The following is a 26,887-nucleotide window of genomic DNA, read 5'->3' as shown; positions in this document are numbered from 1 at the left end:
GCTTGTGTGACATATTACAAAAGCTTATTTAATTCCACAGAGCCAAACATTCAACTCCAGAATTACCATCCTCTGAACCGCAATTATGAGTTGATTTTGAAAAATAAAATCACATTTCCTTGGTGCCTTCTATGGAAATGCTCTTCTAACTGTAAGAGGCCTTACCTTAGCCAATCTGCTATGCAAGTTCTGATGCCCCTAGTTACTGGTATACCCGGTGTTACTGGTGTAGCCTTATTCCTTGGCAATGAACAATCTCACATTCAATATGTGCATTCCCTTTCCTTCAAGTTGTGGCATCTTCATAAATGAGCCACAGAACTTGATGATGACATGTGGAAGTTCAAAGAGCACTGCTGGAACACACAGCATAGCCCTGGCTCCCTTCAAGTTTTGCAGTCCACAGAAGTTGCAGTAGTGCAGTTCAAAGAACAGAGAGCAGTGTGTGACTGCAGTCCTTTCTTAGAGAGCCATGTGCTTTTCTGGAGCTTGTTTGTGTGCTAAATAGAGAAACAGGATACTGGACAGTGCACTAACTAGGAATATCACATCAAACCAACGATGATAAAAGTTGAACTGGAGCTCTCCCAAGACTTCTGTAATAATAGTGCGATACTCCAGAGGCATACTCATCCGGATTAGGAGCACTGATGACACAAAGTACATACCCTGTAAATTAAATACCAGAAAGTAGTTATTGTTTCACAAGTGGCTACATGGCTAACATTGGTCAGCATACAAAGACTTTATTATACTTACACACACACAAATATGCATGCATATAGATAGGTTTTACATACTCACCATTATCTGTGCTAAAAGCAGAACAATAACATTGGAGGACTTGCTGCTGGAAATGGCATAGAAGAACTAGGGGAGAAATAAAAAAACAGACACACTGGAAATAGCATTCAGACAACTCTGATGTGCCTTAGGACAGCACAAAAGGACCATACTATTCAATACATTTTCATTTAAAAACAATAAAAATCATATTTTCTGGAAGGGTGCCTGTACCCTACTTCCAGAAACCTGTATTCTTAGTCTTTAATGTGACTTTGCCTAAGCCAGTGGTGCCACGTGGTAGAAGTCATATAGCAGTATATACTGAAGTTTAAGCTGAGGTACCAAAAGCCAGGTCAAGACATTGAGTCACATGTCTCTTGAGCTAATGCCCTTCCAGTTCTACCAGCAGCTCAAACTAACCAATCTAAATTGTTTTAATCATTATCTGATCAACCTTACTCCTAAGCCCTGGCTACAGCATCATTTTGAACCCTTGCTTACATTAACATCTCATTCAGCATCTACATCTATTCCTGACAGTAACAGCAACAGAGACTGAATGAGGAAACATACTGCAGAAGGTATTAAGGTGGTTTTCCTCCCTTCCCCACTCTGCAAGTATTTATATTCAGGTATTTAAAACACAAATGTGTATAAAAGGCTCATGCAGTATTTGTCTAAATAGTTCAAGATCTGATAACAGCTTTCCTGGGCCAAAACAACGTAAGAGTCCTGGCTCTTACCTTTGTAAGTGTGATTAATAATCCTCTGATAGAGGTAACAATGATTATTCCGACGAGAATAAAGGAAATGTGCTGAGACCAGAATTTCACCTGTATCAACAAGAATAATACAGTTAAGTCTCTACTGCTAACTCTATTTACACCACATTGTATAGCTGCCAATTCTTCAGGGGTTTTGTATTTCCCAATTGTACAGATATCCACTGTAGACAAGTTTATCAGACATTTTCACAAATATATTAGCAATTGCTTACTCCAAACAGAAAAACAGATTTATCTTACACCAATCACAAAGAACCTTGCATTCACAGGGATATATTTAAGAGTGTAAATGACAGAACACCTGTGTGCATGAGCAAATGTAATTATTCTGTAGTTAAATGTATTAATCTAAGCAAGTTGATTAACACGTTTCCACTTGCCCAAAACAAGCAAGCAAATCACTGCCTCCCTGGCAAGACCACATTACCATCCCAGTATAAAATTCACATGAAAGTGAAATTCATGGTGCATTTTCCCTTAATTCTCATCAAGTCAGAAGTCAAGATGTTCTCAGGGTTTTCTTTCTCTCTCCCTGTCAGCACTATAATTTTGTTTACATAAGAGAGGAATCACTGAAAAGGCTGTAAGAATTAATAAAGTCTCACATCAAATTGGATTCCCAGATAATTTACAGTGATCTCAATTCCTCTTGTGACTGGATCAGTCTTCCCCACACGGTCAAATACAATATTGATGGTTGCCTGCAAGAGAGATGGATTTACATTGAAACAAGAAGACAAAAGAATACCTCACTCTTACACGCGAGACACATGCATGACTTTTACTAGGCATCACCAAGGAAAGGGACAGGGAGCAGTCAGATTGGCTAAGAAGGTGCAAAATACACATGTGTAAGAATTGCTTGTCTAATGTGCTGTATAAAAAGACAGACCCAGAGCTTTATTTCAACCAAGAACCAGTTTCATTCAGAATCCCCAGAAGCAGGATTTTAAGGGAACTGGAGCATTACTTGAAGAACTGCATGTATAACATAATTTATGCAGGGTGTGATAAATAAAACATTTTCATACCATGAATATTTTCCAGACACAATAGATGGAGAAAAAATAACCCAAAAAATTAAAGTATTTTCCCTGGAAGGTTTTGGAGTACTCTATTCTCTCCTGGAAATACAAAAGGAGGGAGGGGGGAACAGAACACACAAAATAAGTATCATTTCCACAATCCCCCACAACATAAAATGTTAATGGCGTACCAACTGTAGCAAACAGCTTTATTCCTCTATATCTCTTACTTTAAATGCTTCTGACCTCAAAAGTTTTAATTCAGAAGTTTCTGAATGGCTTTAGGGACACGGGGCACAGTAGAGTATGTATCTGACCTGGAAGGAAACTGCCGTCTAGACCCCAAATTAAAGAAACAGATCTTTATTTCACCACATCACAATATTTCAACATTTAACTACAACAACTTTCAATTTCTTGTAACATACATTTTCTTTCAAACTACTTCTGGGCAGTTCTTTTGCCATGTACCTTTGTTGCATGCAAGTCAGCAGTTTCCAGAAAAAGGTGCCGACTAAGCTCTTCTAGGGCATCCACTTCTTGCTGGATAAGGGACAGATCTGGCAAACCAGCATAGTCAAGGCTACAGTATATCACAAATTCTTTATTAAAACCAAAACATACCCTCCCAACTTTAGTCCAAAGCCATATCTAATGGTTTACCCACTTTTTTGATCAGATCAGTTTTCTGATTCTGCCTGAACACTTTTTGCTAATTTTTTTTTTTTTAATAGTATCTACATTTCCCTGATGTGATATTTCCTCTGCCCTTAGTTACACACAAAATTCCTGGTGCTACCTCACTGGTAGTTACCCATTTTTATGTATGCCTCTGTAACAGCTTATACAGTATCAACAGTTTTAATAGCTGTTCAAGGATGAATGTTACCAAAGTGCTGTTTTAGAGCATAACTAAATGTACATCCTGGTGCCTCTGCTTCTTGCTTCTTACACTTGCTAATACTGCACCCTAAGAAATCTCAAGGATACACACACCTTAGAGCAGACTTTGAGTACCTAAAGAGGGCCTACAAGAAAGCTGGAGAGGGACTTTTTATAACAGCAAGTAGTGACAGGACAAGGGGGAATAGCTTTAAAATGAAATAGGGGAGATTTAGATTATAATAAGTTCTTTACTGTGAGGGTGCTGAGGTGCTGGCACAGGCTGCCCAGAGAAGCTGTGGCTGTCCCAGCCCTGGCAGTGTTCAAGACCAAACTGGACGAGGTTTTGAACAACCTGGCCTAGTGCACGGTGTCCCTGCCCACAGCACAGGATTGGAATTGGATGAGCTTTAAGGTTTCTTCCAACCCAAATCATTGTGTATGTGATATATTGCACAATATTCCATTTTAAGAAGGTAGGCAGTACACACCATTCAGGCAGTCACACACAAGCTCTTTAGTCCTCTGCCTGGAGAACATATTGCAGAAGAGAACCAGACCTCTCAAAACTAATGCTCCACTTCAGTATGCCTTGTCACTGAAGTGCATCTCTCAGTATGTCACTCTCACATCATCTTCGTAAACCAAACTGCTGAGTAACTGTTCCAAAAGATTAGTGATTATTATGAAGAGTCTTGTCAAATAGCCAAATTGATTTTAATAGCTAGAAGGAACAGAGAGGAAAAAAGAGTCATCAGCCTTAAATATGCAAACTGCATGCTTTAGGTGGTCTGGTAGAAACTACTGATATGTTTCGGATATGTAAGTTAGGTAAATACAGACCCTTGTAATACCCCGGCAGATTCTCTCTACCCCTTTCACACTGGCAGAACAATTTCTGTTCACCTGTTCCTATCCACCTTTTTGTCACACTGCTATAGTACCAGTGGCCAGCCTATTATCATGAGAACAATTTATTTGTTCAAAAAGTTGCTTCCTGCTCTTCTTTTTCTCATGGCTTCCCAACATGGCCAGAAAAACAACTACGGGACAGGCAAATTGTTTCAGGACCTCAATCAACCCCACCGTTTTGCTCAAGTACATCACAGGTTCTGCAGCCCAGAAGAGCATATTTCAAGTTACAAGAAAAATAGACAAGTCAGTCATATGAGCAGAAGACACATTTGAGCAGAAAATTGCCTCCCGCATCAGTGATGTGGTGGAGTAGACATCTGCACTGCAACACCATTATAAGAGTGCTGGAGCACCTCTCATATGAAGATGGACTGAGAGAGTTGGGCTTGTTCAGTCTGGAAAAGAAAAGGCTCTGGGGGAGACATTAGAGCAACCTTCCAGCACCTAAAGGGGGCCTACAAGAAAACTGGAGAGGGACTTTTTACAGGGACAGATAGTGACAGGACAAGGGGGAATGGCTTTAAAATGAAAGAGGGTAGATTAAGATTGCATACTATGAGGGTGGTGAGACATTGAAACAGGTTGCCCTGAAAAGCTGTGTATGCCCCACCCCTGGAAGCATTCAGGGCCAGGCTGGATGATGCTTTCAATCCCTTCCAACCCAAACCGTTCTATGATTCTATGGTAAGTGTGCATACCTGTCCTGCAATCTGCTGTACACCTCAACCATGGTGATGCAACAACACATTACAGGGCAGGCAGCAGTACACACCTCCCAACTGTGTCACAGTAAAATGGTGTCCAGCCTCTGGGTAAAAAGGCAGACAGTACAGTGCGAGACAGCAAACTTCCCAGGAGACATTGAGCCTTTTGCTCAGACTGCTGAAACATGTTGAAACACAAATGCTTTGTAACTGGCCCAACTAACACTCTTCCTTTCAAGAGAGCAGAATGCTGAAGCCACCTCCCAAGGCAGGTGCCAGCACACAGACAAAGGATACTTTCACTGCCTGAAACAGATGTTGTAACACTTTTTATCATTCCCCAGAAGCCAGTGGGTTTGTTATGCACTTCTCCTCTCTGGAACATTGTCCTGTGAGCCACTGCTATCCTGAAAGAGCACAAGACACAAGTCCTTAGGAATAAAGTAGTTTCATAAAAAAATCAAAATAAATCCCCCTTCAAAAAACAAGCCAACCAACAAAAAACAAAACACCCAAAAACCAAAAAGCAAATACGAAACCACCCCACAGTTCCTTGTAAGACACTGTTAAACTAAATTCACTGCAAACAGATGCTCCCCTTTCTTTCCCCCCTAAGCACCAATCTTGCTTCATAACATTATCTTGATTAGCTCTGGAGTAGAGCCCAGATCTAATCAAGTGAGATTCAGTGAGACACTTCCCAAGACTTCCATTCAGAATCCTGCTTCAAACCTTAAAGAGATCTGAACCCAATTAAACCTAAGAATTCAAATGGATTTCTCAGACATATGATTAGTCGTCTTCCTTTCCTCAAACACGATTGTGCTATCTCAAGTTCAGGAAGACTTCTCATGCTCCTTTCTCCCCTTGAACACCTCTTTTTCACTGCTACCCACCTCCTCCACAGCACTGTGAGCACTGGATGGTATGCAGCAGCACTCAGATACACTGTCACACACTACTAGGCTGCATGACAAGCTGTTATGAAGCAGAACCACATAAATCTCCATTATTGGACTGAATCACTGGATGCTTCAGGCAAGCTGAACGTGACTGTTAAAGCTAATTCCAACACTACAGCAGCAGCTGCATATTGTCCCTCACACTGCCATGTGCACCACAGTATAATCCCCACGAGCAGTGCTGGCTTCTGGCCTCATTCCCTCACATTTCTCCCCATTGAAATTTGTGAGCCAGTTATCCAGGCCTAAGCTGAAAACTATTCATAGGATTGTCAAGGTGATCCATGTCCCTAGTGTTTAGGCCCTTTCTTGTAGCTGCAGCCAGTATCACTACATTTGGCAATGAGCCCTCTTCAAGGTTGTTGATAAGCACTGTAATTAAAAAAATCACTCTTCCACATCCAGCGAAAGAAAGACCCTGGGGTACCCCACAAAACACAGAAAAGCACATATGGCCACAGATTACAAATAACAGATCTTGGAGCAATTCAATTCATCCTGATAGCTGCCAAGTACAAGAACTGCATTTTGAACCTTTGCTTTCGTCCCAGTACCCAATTTACAAGTTCCATCTGAAATGACTCACAGCATTGCAGCGAAAGTGCAGCTATGTCAAGGTGAAGCACAAGGCTGTAAGTATATTAACAGCAATCTTATTTTGAGAGGTGACAGGGATCTCTATATCCACAAAGCAGTCAGGAGTTCTGGAGAACTTATAGAAAGGATTCACAGGCAAAACTAATGCATTTTGCATGTGTAGGTAAGTGATATGTCTATGCCATATAGGCTGATTTGACTCCAAAGGGAATCAACAGTGCCACCGAATCTAGGCATTTCAGACCTGGAGCTTAGTTATCTCATAGCTACTAGGATGTGTATAAAAAGCCTTTCAAATGTAGAGGTGAGTTTCCGTAAGGCTTTACTTGACTAAACTCAGGAAGGAGGGAACCGAGTCATTCATGTGCAAAAAGCACCAGGGAAACCCAACTTTTAACAGCTATCTTCTACTGACAAGGAAGCTAGTGTGAATAAGGGTTGGTATGAGAAGAAAAGTCAAAATCCGCAGAGAAAACAAAAAGGCTTCTAGAATAGAAAGGGTTCTATTGCCTTACAACCCTTGCGTGCATTGGTAAGTTCTGAGTTATCAGTAGCCCTGAAAAGGCAGCAAGGAAGTAACTGATAATTTATGGAACAACAGCCTTTACCCTGCTCTGTGAAATGCTGCTATTGCTGTTTGTTCTTACAAAATTACTTGCATTGTATTTGAACTGATACAAATCTAACTTTTAAAGATCTGCTGTATATGAGTAGAGTCCAATTATGGAAGCCACTGCTCCCTGTCAAAGCAAAAAGAGGAAAAACAGCTACAGAACTTGAGCTTCTGCTTTTCTGCTTTTTCTTGCACATTTCTGAGGCTACATGGTTGGGGGAGGTTCTTTGCTGGTTTTGGTTTCATGGACTTCAATATAATTGCCAAGCAATTAACACACTATATGTGGATCTTCATAACAATTAGGTAGTTGACATACTCAGATTTCCTAGCCATAGGAGGAAAAGAAAGTGCCAGTCAGTTACAAGTCCCAAACGTCCTTATATTTGTCCCAAAATCACTTTCCCTGGACTAGAGGTCCACAAAACAAAAGAGCACAGACTCAGATGCTGCACCACACAACATTTTTTAACTCCAAAGCCAGTATTTTAGTATGCTCCTAGTCAATTAAACCTAAGTAATTAAATTCTCTTAGTCTCACACATGACCGCAAATACTGAGTTAATATTTGTTCACCACTTAACATTTACAAAGTCGAAGAAAAATATAATGCTTTAACTACACTTTCATATGTTACACTTTCATATGCTAATACTGATCAGCAGATACACACATTGGTGACTAATTCAGCAAGGTTAGACAACCCAAAAGCTGCCTTGTCATGCGTTAAAGAGTTCTATTGAAACATCAGTGCACCAAAACTAAAGTCTAGGGGACTGCTGTGAGAATTCAGTGTCAGGCAGTCAAACCTTTGCAGTGACTATGGCAATTGTACCTATTCTGCACAATTAGTTACGCATGCAATATGTAATTTGTAACAGCAGACAAAAATCTTTTCAGTGTAAATGAAATTACCTTGATTACAAAAGTAGCTTTTTTGCTTGGGGTACACAAAATAAGCTAAACCCACAAAAGCAGAGCTCTGATGGCACGCTTGTGTGCTGCACTACACTCTCATTAGCAGTGTCTGCAATTCTGCAAAACTCAACATAAACCTTGCCATTGGCAGGAATGTAACTGTGTCCACACAAGCTCACTAGCCAGCTCTGACCAGGAAACACCAGATCCATAGAGCAGGAGAGTGCTCAGTACGTATGAAACAACTGTACTGAAACCTCCAGTAAAACAGCCAGCTGTGGTGGCTTACAAGTCACTCAGCAGGAGAGAAAGATACCCACTTACAGCCTAGTCAAGCTGCCATCAGAGTAACAATTTGTAACAATCTGTGCCACACTGCAGCAAGAAAGGGTACTATTTAGTGTAGATGTCTGAGTGAAAAAACAAAGTTGCTTATCAGGCCAGAGTGAAACACCTCACAGCTCAGCCCAATTCAGCCTCCTGTTTCATTGGAACACATAGCCCTGACAGGTCTAATAATTTCGGTAATTTCAAGAACCACCTTATTGACTGAAAATCCTTGAAATAAATGATTTCATGTTACTGCTGCCTTCTCACCTTTTTTTCTTGCTAACAATCATGTCCATAGTCTGAAGCAGTCGTCGCTCCAAAGCCAGAATATCAGCATCTGTCACATTCCTGCAAAACAAAGACCCCTGTTAGGTCTGCTATCCCATTTCAGAGGAAATGGGCACATGTCCATGAAACAAAGAAGAGAGAAGCCTATACAAGAACATGCTTCACCAATGGTAATGGTTCTAGCATGCAGACATGGCAAGAGCTAGAAAACAAAGCTATGAAAAAGCTTGAATCAGTGCCACAGGGAAAACAGAATAATAATCTCAAAAAGGTGGACAAAATATTTCCTGAGGCCACAGTTACCTGAGAAAGTAGGACATGTAAGTGTATGGACAGTTGACAGCCCCAAATCCTGACAGCAAAGCCATGAGTGTCACCCCAATCACACCCACGCGGCTGATGAGCTGTTCTATAGACAGGATTCCTGAGAAAGGAAAAAAACGGCATAAGTGACCTTGCTCCCTTTACTCTGTTACACACTAGGTGCCTTCACAACCCAACACACATATGGAGCTGCTTAATGAATCCAACTGTCTTCCCACTGCAATGACCAAATGTAATATGAAGTAGACAGGGACTATGAAAAGAGAGGCAAAAAAAGTCTCCCTGAGAAAGCACATTATAATGCTTAGAAACAGGGATGGGAAACTAGCTATGAAGAACCCTAAGACAGATCTGGAGAGTACTAAGCATCAGTATTTTGCATCTAAATTAATAAAAGAGTGACTGCACTTTGCTGAGGTGGGAACATGGATCATCCACCAGACACTATAAAGAAAGCATCTTCCACAAAGCCACATCTGCAATAACCAGGATAAGTTACCAAACCTGTTAGTCCTGGCAAACTAGCCCCAAAATGTCTGAACCATAGAGTGGAAGCCCTATCCTGTCAACTGTCATTAGAAGCAACCCCTCCAGATCAGACACAATTTGTGTTTGTAAGACAGTGTTCAAAGCCAGGTTGGACAGAGCCCTGGGTGACATGGTCTAGTGTGAGGCATCCCTTCGTATAGCAGGGGGTTGGAACTGGATAATCTTAAGGTCCTTTCCAATCCTAAACATTGTATGATTCTATGACTACAGCATGGGAAGTTTATGCTGCTCCTGGCTGGTTATACTCATCCTGTGAACACACACATCGTTGAGGTGACCGGCAAAAAGGCATTCCACCTGAGCACCAACTGGACTCTAAAACATATAGTCACGTAATACAGCATGACCATTAAGCCTACACTGTAACCAACACCAAGCACTGAAGTTCCATTTATTTGCCTCAGCTATCAAACACAGAGCTCAACCTATCTTCTCAGGATACAGTGCCATGTGCTACTAAACAACACTCACTTTTTAGGGAGCTAGTTACAGAGCAGCTGCCACACACAGCACATTTGAAGCTTACATGACTGCAAAGCTGAGATGGCGAAGCGCCAAGCCACATTTCATGCTTCAGAGAAGGGGAATAAATGATGAAAACAAGGCAAAAAGTCTTCACAAAAGGAGACTGAGACACCCAGTCATGTGCAGCTGCATAGAGATTTACACGAGCTACAGAATGTGCTACAATACACTGGCCTTTCGCCACGCATGCTGTCTGACAGCAACAGTTAAAACAGAGGTGTCTTCCAAAATGACATGACATTCCACTGGTTAAAGCAATGCTTCCCACTAAAACTCACAGCAACCCTACTCCTGTGATCAGTTAATTTAGAATACTGGTATGTAACTGAGTAAAGCATAACCTTCCTTCTACTACAGGCTCCCAAACTCAGGTCTATTGAACATGCTGCAGACCAACCAGGGCTCCTGACTTAAGAGCCTTTGATTGATGGTTCATTTCCAAGCTGCATCACACTGGCCATCACCATCCCAAGGCAAGACACCACGTGACACAGGGTGACATTGCTGGTACTTGAAAGGGCCCCACTAGCTTCCACAATTCCCCAGATGCAGCACAACACCACGCGCAGGTGAGCTGGGGGGCACAGTGGCAGACACTACAGGTTAATGTACTGCAGTGTGAGGTGTTCATTAGGCACAGCCTCCCTCCACAGTAGCATCCCACCTCTCTGAATTGGGTCACTGCCATATGATAAAGCCCTACCTTGTCCATACATGCAGGAGAGCAGTGGAAAAAAAACCAAAATAGAATCCTGTGCTCTAACCTTATGTCTGGAGCTGGTAGATAAGGCACTGTACAACTGTTAAGTGGAAGTATCACCCTGTAAAGCAGAAATTAAAAGAAAACACCCCACCAACAGTTCTGCAAGCCTGCAGTTGTTACACAGCTTCACAGAACCTTTTCAATGGTCTGAAGAGGATTACCTGAGTCCCATCGCTAAGTTCCCATTGGCTTATTATATTCTGCCAACCCAAGCACCTTCTGCTACCCAAAGTGGATATGCATTTTTCTTGGCAATGAAACCATGAGCAGAGGGATCTGCGCTGTATGCTAGCTGTTGTATTTCAGCAACAAATGGCACAATTACAAAATACAGAAACACATTCTCTCTTGGAGTAGTTTTAGGATCAGAGATGAAAGGGTGAGCAGACCCTGCTGCAGTTGGTGTCCTTCAATTTTTCTCTTACAGATTAGTACTGAGTAAAATAGCTTCCTAGAGAACAGAAAGATTAAGCTGACCCTTATCTATACAGACAGATATATATCACCTATTTGAGTGAAACTGACTGAACCTCACCTATTGAGAACAATGTGCAAACATTTTTCCAGCGCAGGAGGTAAGGGCAACATCACTTACACAGGAACCCCAGTTGATAGTCTGGTTCTGTAGTGTTATACTCCTTCAGCACACTTAAGAGCCTGAAAGATTCAGTATATATAGGCACAGGCTAACAAAATGTTGCACCTAAACTAGCCCAAGTGAGCACAGTATCTTCACACTATAAATACTCTCGATTCCGTGACTGCAACATACTCAAGCTAATTGCACATAAATAGCTTTGGCATCCAGCAGGACCCATTAACTCACATTCTAGTACCATGCAACTGTACAGGCTCAGGTGTACAAAGCAGTACGAAGCTAGCATGTACTGCCAGACATACTACTAGCTATAGTCTATGAAACTCTGGTGTTTAGGCACCCTGCCATGTTTTCTCAACTGGACAGCCATCTACACTAAACTGATCTGACTTCAGTCACAAGAAACATTATTCTGATTGAAAGAAGTCAGCTGAAGGACTGGTTGTCAATTCACTTCTTAAATAAATTATCTTTAGTTTCCACAAGAAAAGAAACAAGTGAATAAAAACTGTGATCAAATTTTTGTGGAGATGGAGTTTTTGTGAACTCAAAAAGCATGCTGTGTTCTTACAGAGTCTAGGTTCAGCTAAGCCTCATTCACTTCCTTCATGTTTTCCTGTGGTACTGGAAGAAAACTAATGCAAACAACTCAGATGTAACCACCCATTTCTTTCAGTCTGACAACTTTCAGATTGCAGATTCCAAAGCAGAGCATACCCCCAGTTGCAGAACTTTCTACAGTCCCAAATGTACAGCTGAAAAAAAAAATATTTCCAAGATAAAAGTGAGATAAAGGAATCAGGAAGAATATGAAACTCACCATGTTTTGGGCTGAGGATAGGAAACGGATCCCCCAACTTCCAAAAGAAATACATGAATGTCAACCACAGAACACACGCAAAAAGCAGTTTCTGTCTGTGCACTAATAAGAGATAAAAAACAGTATTTTAAAGACATTCTTTCTTTACAGCTTTTTCTAGCTTGAAAAATTGCTTCATCAGTCCAAAGGCTGCTTTGAGTACAGGCAGTCAAAACTGACAGAGCTACAGTTAGCAGTATGCACCCTCCCCCTTCCTACAGGATCAGCTATTTGAGAGACCACAGTCCAAAAGAGCTGATGTAGCCACACACTACTTTGGCTTTTCCCCACGGACATATGAAGAGGTCTGCACCATGTACAGGGGATTGCTTAGCTTTGTCTTTCTTGTGCAACCCTGAACATGGAGCTTGACAACTTCATGCCAAAACTATACATTTAATACTCCCTACCTACATGCATATGCGTAATATAAAAGAGCAATAAATATCAGTAGCTTGTAAGTGCCCATTAGTGCATGGAAGACATCCAGGCAGCAGTAAGCAAAGAAATCAAAAGCAATTTATTAAGCTTTTCTGCCTCAAGAGTGACTTACTGAGCTTTTCTGCCTCATTTCTTTTACCCCTCCCCCCCCCCCCAGCAGAACAACACAGTCTTGCTAAGGGTTCCAGAGTTTGGCTGCAAGCTTAAAATTGTAAAGGAACAAATTCCAGTAACATTACTCTATTGAAGTAACGCTCAACTCTATTGAAACCAATAAGGAAAGGACACACTTGCTGGGGTCAAGTAAAGTATCTTGTAACTGCTTAACAGTCCATGCTAAAGCACTGAATTCCAAAGTTATCTAGCCAGAACAAAGACAAAAGGAGTGAGCTACAGGGATAGCGAGCAACACATGTCTCTCAGGAAAGTTATTTCTCATTTGTATGTTTAGTCTCACGTTAGCAGCCCCAATGCCATAAATAAGGTACTCACATAATCTGATATTGCTCACAACAAAGTAACCAATATAGAAGGGCACCATGAAGACTAGGATGAGCAAAATGACACACAGGTTCAGCTTCCAGTGAAAGTATCGAGAGCTAAAATAAAGCCAAAATACTGATTATCATGCTACCATAATACAGAAAATTTCTCAAAGACAATTGCCTTTCAGTGCAATCCTTTCAACTACACCAAGCATTGGATAATTTAGGCCTAGCATGTAGAAAATTCTGGATTTTGTTTGCTGTTTGGAGGAACGGAGGGTGTTTGCTTTGTTTGTTTTGTTGGGATTTTTTAAAAACAGAGCTCAAGAGTGTGTACTTCAAAATTAACAACTACTCAAAAAACCACACTGGGCTATTTTATCCAATACTATTTTCTATGGTGACTAATGCCAGCTGCAACATGATTCATTCAATTTACCACCCCTCCAGTTGAACAGTAAATCAAAACTAAGTATGAGCAGTAAGTAATTCTGTAATGAGTGGCTGAGTCAAAAAAGGGCTAACTCAAATTGAAAAGATTAAAATATTTAATGCTCATAATTCAACATGTTTAACTCCAGAGTGAGCTGTTTCATGTGCATTGTGCATTGCAAAGCAAAAGTTTAAAAATACACATGTATATGAAAATGATCAATGCTCCTCTGAGCAAAGCAGACTAGTCAAATGCAGATGAGATTCATCCTGGCTGAACTGACCATTCACTTACATTTTAATAGAAAAATACATGTTCTGTTCCCAGTATTAACTCAGAATCTCTCTATGCCTCAGGGAAGGAGAAATTATGATGATCCTTGTCACTTTTTCCTAGCCAGTTCAGAGGCAAACATTTTTATCTATATAGATGTCCAGTCCTTTACTGAAACTTATAAAAGCATTCTCCTCATGTGGCTGCAAGCTCTACAGATTAATAATACAGTCAGAACTAACATTAGTTAGTTCAGTTTTGCACTTCTTGCCTTTCAACACCTTTGACTACTCTCCTATATGATGAGAGAGAATAAATAGGAAACCCAGTTAGCCTCTACATGTTACTGCTCTATCTTCTCTTTTCTACTGACTTCTGAAGTAGACAGTTTTTAGCATTCCTTTATGTAGAAGTCCCCACCCTATGTCAAGGCAGGATGCACCTTTGATTCACAAATACCGTATTATTATAGAAGTAGCATTCACTCCGCAATTAGCTTCACATCTTATTCACTGTTCTGACCACCACAGAAAAAACAGTTGCTCATAATTTCTAAGTCCTTAACTTCTGAAAAGTGCTCTTCAGCATGATCTGAAGCTTTACAGTACTCCCATAAAAGAAACTGTTTCTTTTAACTTCACAAATGGGGAAGTCAAAGACTGAAGCCTTGCTCCAGGGACTTAGACCACACTAAAAGCAATTGCATGGAAAAACAGAAGCTTATGGCTCCTAGCCTCATGTTCTGTCAAATAAACAAATGATGTGGCTCAAACATCTTCACTGAGTTGTTGACAATTTTCTCACATGGTTTCCCCAATCCAAGACTAATCCAGTGATTTAGAAGTTGGACTGAAGATACTGCAGAACACGAGGCAGGCTAGTCCTCTAGTGAGCTCACAGACTCACCTGCTGTTCAGCACTCCCAAAATCTCAAAGATGATGAGCTCAAACATGGTACAAGAGAAGGCAAAAGTCACAGAGAAGATCACCTGGACCACATACTGTCGCACCTGCAACGGAGAAAACAAGCCAGAGACATCAGACATTTCTATTGAGAGAATGGCATCCTGATATCGCTCGGGTACCGAAAAACAAATCACAAGGTACAATGGTACACAACTGGGTCTCTTGTTTCAAGGCACCTTGCTCTTTATCCAAATAGGGAGCAACCAACAGCCTGTTGGAAACAGAGGGCAAACTCCTAAGCTGCTCAGTGTTACACTGACTGCAGCCATCAGCACATTTAACAGAGATGCTTTAAACAGAAGGGATGTCAAGCCATGCAATGCTCTGTCAACCTGAGAGACACCTACTAACAGAACTCTTTGATCTTAACCTTAGACTTTAAAATAAGATCCACAGCAGAAAAATTTTTTGGGTCTGAATTTGGCTCACACTTCAACCATCTCTAACCTAGAGTATATTCTCTCATAAATCTCTAGAAATAAGAGAATGCAGTAGTTTTATCCCATCCGATTCTCAAAAGCTATTTAGACACAATGAACACACCTCACTGAGTTTGAAGTTATCACTGAATTTGATTTTGTCTCAAAATGTTTACAATTACATAAGGCAGGCTCACTCAAGCAAAAAGCAAAACAGTTTCCTATCACCTCTGCACCTCCTCCATATTTATTATTTTTATTTAACAGTAGCCAATATGGAAACTTTCACTGGCCTCAGAAGAATCCTTTTCCTCAGATATCGAGGAGTCTTTCAAATAGAAACCCAAGTGAGAAGTAAAATGAAGTAACTGTAGAGATACTTACAAATAGGGTAAGAGGGGTTAAAGAGTGGAAGAAGGGCCAAATGAAGTTTTAAAATTATTTCTACAATTGGGAGTAATTTTTAAGATATGGACTTGTAATGAAAGGTCCCTTCTCACCTCATAATCCTTGAAGAGCTTACGCATGAAGAACAGCCACCCAAATCCAAAGAACAGCACCTGCAGAAGAGATGAAGCACTTAACATTTGTATCCAGCAATCTGCAAAACATAAAGCCACTTCACTACTGACTGCAGATGAAATAAATGAAATGAAAATAGCTTGGTCAAAGTACCCAATATCCACAAAGGATTAAAACTTGTCATGGTGCCAGAGAGAGAAGAATATTTTAAATAATCAAGTGTAGCAGACACAGAAGGCTACGATACTATGGAAGATCCAGTCAAGATCATACACCTCAGTTGTGTATTCCCAGTTCTCAGGATCCCTCAGTTCCCGGCCTGCCAGAATCCTCTGCACTGTTGTTTCTTTTTCCTCTCTTCTAACGTACAGAATTAAAGCTTACAGTTTTTACAGAAAACACAGTAATGAAGGCAAAGTAAACACCTGAATGTCCACAACATACATACCTTCCAGGTATGAGTAAATTCTATAAAGATATCTGTTGTTGCTTTAAGATTAGAAGTGCACTTGTTTTTTCTGGAGAGTTCTTCACACTAAATCTGGTTACACACTGACACAATATGGGTGAAAAACGTTAAAAGCATCTCAAAACTAGGGAGAAGGCAGTGCTGAATGTCTCAAACCACAATCCGGAAGTGTTAAAGGCAACATAAACAAGGAAGGTGACACAAGACAAGCCAGTAACACTCTGCATTTCAATGGCGCTCAGAATACTTTACAAAATTCAGTTAAGTTTCACACACACCTGAAGAGACAAACTCAGTATCACAGCTGTTCTGCAGATGACTTAGATTAAGTATATACAAATCAAGGAATGTGGTTGAAATTGTAATTACCAATCTTCAGACAGTAAAAGGAGACGGTGTTGTCAGGCCTTACATGGGTAGCCCCATCTATTACTCAGAAGACACAAAAACGAGTATGGTGATTTAAAATAACCCAAGCAAAAAGAGAATTCCGAAGATATTAAGTATTCTTTACAAATTCATCTTTGCCCAAAGCAAAGAGAAAAATAAGTGTCACAAGGCATGGGACAAAGATAGTATTTCTTCTCAGAGAATATGGAAAAGGCCAGAGCATTCTGACTCCCTGCGGCAATGGGAAACTTTCAGAGACAAAAATACAGGAATCACTGTGGATGATTCCGATGTGGTTCAGAAGTAACTGGATCCCAGCAGCGGCAAAGATAACGGACTAACATGATTTACAGACAGCGAAAACTGGGAGTGCCAGGCAAGGAAGATCAAACATATTTTCCTGGAAATAAAAACTGCAATAGGAGTAAGGTCTAGTGATTGGTAACAGCTGGCAAAACTTGTTTGAAGAGAACTTCAGGCTTTAAAGTAATTGATAGCAAAAAGAAAAATGTAAGATATTTCATAAGTGTCCTATCTACAGGGAGTAAGTTGAAGAAGTATAAGTAAGCAAGCAGTATTTACATAACGCAATTCCACATTTAACAGAGAGAAGGAAGAAAAAGGTGGAGAGAAACTCTTCAAAAATAAGTAAATAAAGTAAAAGAGATGAGGAGATAAGCAAGTACAGTAACAGAGTAAATTAGACATTAAGATTAGATTTCCCTTATGTTAAGGACTGTACAAAAGCACAGAAAGACATTATCTGAACAGTTCACACTGTAAAATGCCGCAGGTCAGTGTGACAGGTTAAGTCAGAAAATCCTTGAGCATTTGACAATCACATGCATCTAACTTGATGATTCTGAAGATTATGAGAAGATGCAAAGCTAGCACCACAAATGAAAGAAAAGCAAGTTAGACCTCGGAATGCAAAGCAAATAATGGGAAAGTTTTTGTTCTGGGCAAATTGTTAACAGTGCCAAAGCTACACTCAAACCACTTGACAGTGAAAAAGCAGGTTAGGAGGAAGAATCAAAGCATTATCAAGTAGGAGGGTGTAGCACTTCTAAGAAATTACCAAAAGCTGTCCTGAAAACTGACAGGAAAACTACAGTTGTGCATTACAGTCTATGTACGACAACCAACTGATGTTGAGAGGGAAAAGGCTCTCCTTCCTAAGCTCATCCCTCCTCATCACAGAGCAAAAGTTTCGCACCAGCTCTGAAGCTTATCAGATCCTTCTGTGATGCAGTTAAACTCATGTACCCAAATACTGGGCAGAGAGCACAAATAAGAAAGTACGACTGTGCGGCAAAGTGGAAGAGGGAGCAGAACCTTCCACTTATGGCAAAAGCAAACAGTTAGACCACCGCAGTTGCCAGAGATGCAGAAAGGAAGGAAGGGTATTTAGATGCTTACAAAGGAGGGAGCAGGACATCAAGCAGTAGAGGAAGGCCACAGAGAACACAGTGACAAGATAAATTACTAGTAAAGGAGGCTAATGAGGAAGGCAGCAGTATTTCCTCACACAAAACAGGTCAGTTTCAGATATGTTAAAATCACAACCTGCTTCTCATAAAGATAGAATGACATGAAGAGGTTCAAAGGACTCCTGTGTGAATTCCGATGGTGTATAACAAAGACTAGCTATGACTTTGATGGCAGCAGAAAGAAAAAGCCGAAGTGCTGAATCACAAGTGGATCAACGAAGGAGGAAGCATTTAAGATAAAATAGTGGTGTATAGCACAGCATGAGAACCTTCCAAAGCTGTACACAAACAAACTCCTCAGGGACAAATCAGCGGTAGAAGACATGGATGGGATGAATTCCATTCATTCCACGGGGGTGAACTGAATGGAAGGGGATGGAATTTGAGGAGCTATGCTATTTCAGCTGGAGAGAACCTAGAATGATCATTTGGTCCCACTGCCTATGGTCTGCCTTCTTGAACAACATCAGAAACAGACAGAAAGACAAAACTTCCCTGCTTGCTCCAACGGAGAAAGCCTACATGCATTGAACTGACGCAGTACTACGAGAAAAGCGCCATTCCCTACAACCTTACTTCCTGAACCTCCCTCTGCGCTGCACTCTGACGCGAGGGGGCAACAATCACCGCTACAAGCAATGACCATCACCTGCTGCAGTGGGAGCAGGGTGACAGAACAGGGCGCGCGCCAAGCTCTGACAGCAACCACCACCACCGCCCCGCACCCGCAGCGCCAGACACCCACCCCCCCCCAGGCGCGGAGCCTCTCACGCCCCCCCCGCGGAAGAAGCCACCGCGCAGAATGCTCTGGGAGATGCGCATGCGCTCCAGCAAGCACCGCCCCGGGCCCCCCCCCCCCGCGCCCTCCCAACGGCCGCTTCCTGAAGGGCGGTGGGGCGGGCCTAGGCCGGCCCCACACCTCGTTGCCCTCAGCCCTCCAGGGCGCGATATGCGGGTGCGCAGCAGCAGCGCTTTACCTGCGAGGTGACCATGATGCTGGAGTCCATGAGAAAGCTCATGGCAGCAGCCACCGCCGCCCGTCCCGGTTGCAGTCCCTTGCCCTCGGCGGCGGCTGCAGTGCGCAGGCGCAGCCGGTGTCTTCCTCAGCGCGGCGCTTGAGGGAAAGCTCCGCCCCTGGTGTCCAGCGCGCGTATTGTGGTGGCCTTGGTGCAGCCAGGGGGCGAAACACGCGTGGGCCTGATTGTTGGACCTTGCTGCTGCTTGCAGCCTGCTGGGTGGGAGCCCTGGAGGAAGCCTGAGGCCCTGCTCCTGCTCCTCCGACGCTGGGGAGAAGCCAGGAAAAGGAGACGTGCTCCTGCGGAAGGGCCGTGCTGGCACGATACCAGTTCCCTGTAGCCCTTTCCATACTCCCTGTGCGCCAAGACCAGGGCTGGGGATGCCTTTCAGGACTGCAGTTACAATATATCAAGAAATAAAGCCAGAGGGGAAGTAAAAGTTCAAACAGGGAATTTCCTGATGCCTATCGGTGTGAGATCTGATCGTTCATGTCACAGTCACGTCCTCACTTGAACTTAAATGGTGCCTCTATGTTTTGGGTTTTTCCTTTTAAAAACACACCTAACCTTAGCCACCCAAAACTCTCAGTGTTTGGAATAATAAATCACATGGGAAGACAAAGAATCAAGTGTGGTTAGTGAGGATTTTAACAAAGCATGGAGCCCCTGCTGATTCAAAATCAGGAACTTTTATTCATTGCAACTCATTTCACTAGGAAAACAAATCTACTTTTGGTGCTGCCAAATCACCAGATTCCAGTCTCTTTGTTTGACTTTCTGTCTTGCCGCCAGTCATCTTGGTTTGAAATTTGTCTCCCTCTCTACGGCATTGCAAAGAGACAAAAACCATTTGGTGTTCACAGGGTTGAGAGAGCTGATTATCTCGTATAATCTAAAACCTTTTTCTTCACAGCTTCTGGTATTGCTTCCAAGTAATGCAGAGCTGAGATCAGGACTTCCCTGTTCCTCCTTTCTGCTACTTGGAAATTGATCTTTCCTAAAGTGATGAGATTCCTGAGTTTGGAGGGATTTGTGGTTGTTTTGTTCTGTATCGTAGGTTGTGGGGCAAGGTTTGCTGTTGGTTGCTTTTTAAAGACAGAAGTTAACAGGGAATCCTTTAAAAAATAAATTATTCAAAGGCCCTTTTGTGGGTTTGTACATGTTGGCAACTCTGCTCATTTCAACACAAAGTTAATAAGGCAGGCTTTGGTCATAACTCTTTAAACTTTCTCCTTTTCATGTGTTTATAAATAGGCTTGAAACATGCCTTTGCTTAGCTGTGAATTACTGCTCCCTGAGACTTGGAAGAAACACACAGGGAAGAAGATAATTCCTACTGGAAAACTCAGAGCCACCCCACATCACAATCCCAAGATTTCTCCTTCAGGGAAGAGAAAAAGCATAGAAAGAAAATGGAAAATTTATTCTGTGTTGTTTCTCCTTAGATAGCAGCTGATGTGCATGTGTGGGGACCGTGGCACTCCACAGGCACAAAGGCAGCGTCTCAGTTCTGAGAGGCTGGTAGTTCCACTACACAGAATATAGATAGAGGTGGCCAGAGAGGAGAAGTAGCACATAAGGAAGAAGGGCTGGTCAGTATGTGGGCAGGTTTCCGTTCAGCTCCATATTTTATTCTTCCACATCCTATAGTGTGCATGTGGCTACTTTATGTTCAGTTTGTAGAGGGAACTGAAGTCTTTCAACCAAAGAGGAGAGGTGGAGCATATTGAATTAAAGCAGTTTGTTGGCCAAGAGTATATTTAGAAATAACACAGGTTTCCAGAATGCTCAACAGGGCATATTCATGACAAATAGTTTTAGCTGGCAGCCAGCCAGCCATTTTCTCCCAGAGGTTTGCATAAACAGGAGCTCTGAAGGTGGGAGTAACCCAACATCAGATTTCTGAATTTCTTTTGAATTTATTTGTGGTGACTTCAGATGAAAATGCTCACTGGCAATAGATTAGTTCCTTTGTGGGACTGTCTATGACTTTTCTTTGAACTAACATCAATGTATTGAGAAGCTTACCTGAACATTTTTGTCCCAGTAATTCTTTATATACTTGGGTAGAAGGATAGGAAAAAAAAGCTTTACCCATGCTAGTCAGGTTCTCAGTTTTATCAGGTAAATAGAGTAACCAGCACATAAAAGTTCAATTAAATTATATTAATGTTTCTAACCTTCTTAAAATCCAGAAATACCAGATTAGATGATGGGCTGGGTTTAAGTTGGCTTGCCTTATCCTTACAATGAGGTACCCAGCCGATGAGCTTGCAGGTTTCTTCGCTTCAGCCTTTGCCTGCAACCTGTGCATGCTGTGCCAGTACCTAGGATTCTCTGCTGCCCTCCTGCACAGCCTCTGCCCCACGGCTGCCCATAATCTAGGATTTTCTGTTATACTCATTTGTAACTGGGTTTCCTTATCCCAGTTGCATATTTCCTTATCGTCCTTCAATCCAGCTCTCCCCTGAGCTTCAGGGAAGCACCATAGGAGACAATTGTTCTATTTAATGTATCACCATAAATTCTTTGCTGTGTTGAATAAAAGTTTTGTGGTAGGCTACTGCATGACTTTTCAAACAATACAGCCTTTCCTCCTTGGAAATCAGTAAATGGCTTGTTTTGCTTTTACTGTGCCAGGCTGGATCTAGGAAGGCAAAGGCCAACAGTCTTTGTTGTTCCCAAAATGTTCTGTCAGTAGCTCTATAATCACCATTTCTATTCAGTTCTGCTTCATCCCTGATCAGGAAGGTTTAAGATACATAGGCTTTTGTTGACAGAATGTTAAAATGCAGTCCTCTGCACTTCTAAATGGATTTGAAGTCACACTTGACACCGAAATTAAAGGGAGCCGGAAAAGCCTAAGCCCCTTATATTTCCATTATTTTCTCTGTTGACAAGCAAACTGGGGTTCTTTCATTTTTGTAATTTTTTTTAGTTGTAAAGCTTTTCCCTAACCAGTTACACAACATGTGATTCTGGCCTCAAGCAGCTTTTGTAGCTACCAAACATCAGCTGACTGTGTTTGTGCATCAGCCTCTGCTGCGGTTAGTGTTGCCTGCAGGGACAGTCTAAGCAAGCTCTACCAGAGAGGCAGAAACTGCCTTATACCCATTGTTCCAGCACGCAAAAGGGGTCAGCTGGTCCACCCTTTGGCTCAATGCAGAGTCAGACCAGGGTACTCAGTGCTTTTCCCAGTCATGCTTCACCCACCAAGGATGGGGATCCCACTATGTCTCTGGGCACCCACTTTAGCACAGAACCACTCTCCATTTCAACAATGTTTTCTTCCTTGTCAGAATTTTTTAGCCAAATTTTCTTTGTGATCGTTGCCTCTGATCTTTTGCTTTCACCTCCCTTAAGAGTGCATCTCCATCTTCCCTCCCCACTCCGAAATTAGGTACCTGAAGACAGCAGCTGGGGCTCCCCTAACCCGTAGCCCCCTTCCCCCTAGGCTGAACAAACCCTCAATATCTCTTTGTACATCAAGATGCTGAGAGAAAAACTCGAGTTGTTCACAGACACAAGTCTTGCCTGTTCTACTGAAATAGGTGCATGCCAAGCTAGTTGCAAGGAAAGGATTGTGTGCCAGGGAATATCTTGGCAAGTCAACACACATTAATTTGCCATAGTTGCTACTCAACTGTATAAGCACATTTGGCATTGGCAAAAAGCCTTTCCTGAGCTATATTAAAAGGTGTAGCACACAGAGAGCCTAAGAAATGGCAATGTCATTCTGCTGGGGTGAAAATAATTCCAGTACTTAGGCAATTCCCCTGATTTTGGTATGCTTATCCAACCCTGGCCCTCAGGAAATTTGGCACCATATGCTGTTCTATCACAACTGCCTCGGGCTCGTAGGAAGGCTTTACTCTAGTTCTCATGGATGTTCCTGTCTTTACTAAACAAAACTAGGCCTAGGCTAGGATTACTATCAGTTGTCAGCCTGAAAAGCCATTTTCTATATAAAACAGCGAACTGCCACTTTTTTTGCAACAACCGCTCTTTAAATGTGAAACTGCAGAGTCAGTGAGTTACTGAGTGGCAGGAGAGAATGGACTTTCTTCCCTCAATGGTAGATTTCATTCCCACACAGACCTAAAGAGCAGAGATCCTCCAAATCTGTTCCCTCCTACAGGAGAAGAAGGTTGAGCCTCACTGTGTTTCAGCACTCAGAGGTTGTTCTTATTTATCTCATTTAGAGGAAAGAATCGGTATAACATAACATTTCAGGTTAGATATGAGGAAGAAGTTCTTTACTGTGAGGATGGTGAGGTACTGGAACAGGCTACCCAAAGAAGCGGTGAATGCTCCTTGGCAGTGTTCAAGGCCAGGTTGGACAGAGCCTTGGGCAACATGGTCTAGTGTGAGGTGTTGGAAGGAGGAGGGGGTTGGAACTGGATGATCTTAAGGTCCTTTCCAACCCAAACCATTCTGTGATAATTTGTGGGTTTGCATTCATGAAGGATGGTTTCTTTTTCAGTGTGCCATAATCATAAATTCTTCCATGGAAACTGGAAAATTTTCCTGGAGGTTGCATTGAATGGTTTAAAACAGAAGCCCAGTAATATCACGCATGATACAACCCCCTCCCACATGCCTTGCAAGGACCATTAAATTGTTAAAGCTTCATCAGCCTAAACCCACTTCTCCAGGAATTGTCTTATTTCAGCATAAATAAGGGGCATTCCTAGCCACTTTTCATGTCACCACTGTTTCATGTGGTGAGGTAAAGACTAAGGTGGGAGGACAGGGGAGATCAATAAAGTCTTTTTTTACTCATGGCAAATCCATATCTGTGTTGATGGTGTCAACGCAGTGCAGTGCTCACATTTTCAAACTTCTGCCCTTCTGGTTGAGGAGTCATATATTAACCAAGATAGCAGTTCTGCCAGGAAATAACAAGGATACCATCCATTTCAGCAGTGCTTTTCATCAGATCATTCCTACTTACTTTACAAACAGAATTAAGGAAGCCTCACAACATCCCTGTGAGGTAGGTGGAAATTCTTACACCCATTTTACAGGTGGAGAAAACAGGCACTGAGCGGTAAAGTGATTATCACAGCAAGTCAGAAGCAGAGCTGGAAATAAATCTAAGATTATTATCCTAGGTCCACTGCTCTAGACACTAGAGAATACCAACTCCCACATGCTACCATAAGCTAAGACACTACCTTTCTCTTCTACTTTCACCTCCTTTGGTGATTTTGACACTTGCATCTTATGCTCCCTGCAGAGAACCATGTGGTCAGTTAGTAATTTATTTGAACAGGGAGCCAAGAGGGGGTGCTCACACCTTTACATGGTTCTGGCATGGCTGTAATTGTCCAGTGACTTCCCCCTTCCCAAGGAGATAATTCTCCGTGGTCTTCACACATACAACTTTTTATTTAGTTCTTTTTGAAGTATAATCATACACTAGATCCACAGCTCTGAGGCTGTTTGTTAGGCAACTTCACTAGGAATTTCTTGAATAAATGATTAAATTTGTTTCCTTGAGAGGGAATAAAACACATTTATATACTATCACATCTGGAAATAGCAATAATCCTTTGCTCATCTGTATGGCCTTCCATCCAAGGACCTCCCAGTAAATTACTAACACAATATATTAAGCCTCACATTATCTTTGTGAGGTAGAAAATTATTCCCTATTGTACATGAAGGAAGAATGACTTGCTGACAGTTCCACAGTGATTTCATTGCAGAGATGAGGCTGAATGCCAGAAGACGGGACTCAGTCCCTGCCCAGCTCGCTGAGACGCACTGTCTTGATGCTGTGGCTTTTACTTGGTGGCTACAGATTCACTAGCAGTCTGGCAGGGTGCTTGAAAACTGGCTTGAGAGATAAAAAGCAACAGCAGCTGACTGGATGCAGGAGGAAAACGCTGGTTTGTTTCATTGTGCTGTTCTGACTCAGAGGAGCTTTCCTGAGGCAGCTGTGAAAGAACTACAGAGTGTCCATTGAGTACGCTTTACACAGTGCATTTTACCGAGGCATTCCAGTGAAAAAGAATGACATACTCAACATCTGATGAATAAAAACTGAACCACCTGACAGTTATATTATGAACCATATACTCTATTAAATGAGCACTCATCTTGAAGTAGTCCAGTGATCTAATGAAGGTGTGCATGTCGGAGGTCAGGAACAGGAGTGGTTATTAAAAGACATTGTGTGTAAAAGAACTTTTCAATTAATTAGAAGTCAATAAGGGCATGATTCATCTTGTCCAGTACATTGGTATCTGGAAGGGTCACATGCTCTAAAGGTAGAAGATACCTTACACTGAACCATTACAAGGTTTTGGTTTTTACGCACAGGGAAATGTGTTTCTGGCCCCCTTCAACAAGTGGGCTGGTTCATCCTTAGAACCATTACACCTCTTTTCTGTTTTATCCTTAGAACCGTAAAAACTCTCTCATAACTATCTGTGAACAAAATAAAAATAGATCCCATCCAGTATAAGTGTGGTGATTTTGCTGCTCACCTGAATCTTTGCCCTTTCTTGAATTCTAGCCTCTTGAATTGGGCACAGTGGACTTTCCTACAGAAAAACTTTCTCTTTCCTCAGTTGCCTTTCATTTGTGCTAACTGTTCTCCTGTTTCTGTATTAAGAGGGTAGATATATGCTAGCCTCCAGATTCTCTCTCTGCATGTTCCTTTGCATGTGTTGCTTTATTATATTCCTTCCGAAAACTTTCAGTCTTCCTTCACAAGGAAGGACAACCTAACAGCCTTTGTCCAGGGAGCATAGATTTTGACCTCAGGCTGCAAACCTTGGGAAAATACACAGGCCCAAGAGGAGCAAAAGGATTAATAGTGTAAAAAACAAACATGGCAATACTATGGTGCTGAAGAATTCCAGAGCACCCTACAAACTTTCTACATTTGTACAGCTTACCTCACTCAGCAGTGAAGTTCAGCCACCTCTGTGCTCGTATGGGGCAGCTGCGTAACAAGGCAGGGGTAGTCCACCAAACAGGATAGATCAGTGGGTGGCAGAACTGACTGTATTGGTGGCTGCCCAGGCTGGGACATGAAGCAGCAGGACTGGAGGTGTGAGCCCAAGCCTACCCAGAGCTCTCTCAGACATCCGTTTAACTTCCATGGGCTTCAAGTCAGGCCTCCTACAATGGGAGATGGCAGGGGGTCTTATCTAGCTGATGTTGGGATGAGTTCTATGCATTATGCCAAAGACAGCTTTTTCCCTGACCTGGATTAGAGCCTGCCCTGGGAACAATGGGATGGGCTGCAGTGCAGTGGGAAGAATTTGCTGAGCTGGCAGAGTCTGAGGTTTGCAGAGCAGAGCAGTTGAGAGCGTATACCTGCACTTTTCTGGCATGAGGCTCAATTCTGGGGGACATAGATATTAACCTGAATATTTTGAACACATTGCTGCACTGTCCCAGCCAAAAGGTGCTGCTGAAGTCCTAAAATTAGAAATCCACACATATTTAAACATTTGTAAGCACAAGTCTTTCTGTGTTTTGTAAAAAGATTTTGATGAGGCTCCAAGAGTTCTGTACAGACATGTTGGCATAAAGCGTCTAAAT

The 26,887-nt window shown here is 42.1% G+C and overlaps 1 protein-coding gene across 3 annotated transcripts; it reads right to left on the bottom strand.

The window, feature by feature from the left end:
• Nucleotides 1-14: 14 nt before the first annotated feature.
• GPR89B (G protein-coupled receptor 89B) lies at nt 15-19,401 on the bottom strand. Of its 3 annotated transcripts, none has more exons than XM_061344403.1 (14): nt 19,289-19,401; nt 15,941-16,000; nt 14,962-15,065; nt 13,357-13,463; nt 12,385-12,486; nt 9,109-9,229; nt 8,785-8,865; nt 5,386-5,504; nt 3,068-3,156; nt 2,603-2,695; nt 2,177-2,272; nt 1,530-1,619; nt 805-870; nt 15-669 (listed from the first exon to the last, which is right to left on the bottom strand). In XM_061344403.1, exons 1-14 carry the CDS (start codon nt 19,328-19,330, stop codon nt 463-465), a joined length of 1,377 nt encoding a protein of 458 aa, XP_061200387.1. In that variant the 5' UTR covers nt 19,331-19,401; the 3' UTR covers nt 15-462. The 3 variants fall into 3 exon arrangements, with proteins under 3 accessions (XP_061200387.1, XP_061200388.1, XP_061200389.1); XM_061344404.1 differs by having other exon boundaries at nt 5,395-5,504; XM_061344405.1 differs by lacking the exon at nt 19,289-19,401 and adding an exon at nt 18,961-18,992.
• Between the last annotated feature and the right edge of the window lie 7,486 nt (nt 19,402-26,887).

This window comes from Neopsephotus bourkii, unplaced genomic scaffold (genome assembly GCF_033783945.1).
Source record: "Neopsephotus bourkii isolate Nb327-2 ecotype Australia unplaced genomic scaffold, CSIRO-AGI_Nbou_v1 NB_214, whole genome shotgun sequence".
In the NCBI taxonomy this organism is placed as follows: domain Eukaryota; kingdom Metazoa; phylum Chordata; class Aves; order Psittaciformes; family Psittacidae; genus Neopsephotus; species Neopsephotus bourkii.
The sequence above is the reverse complement of the archived record's forward strand: the minus strand, read 5'-3'. Positions and strand labels throughout refer to the sequence as shown.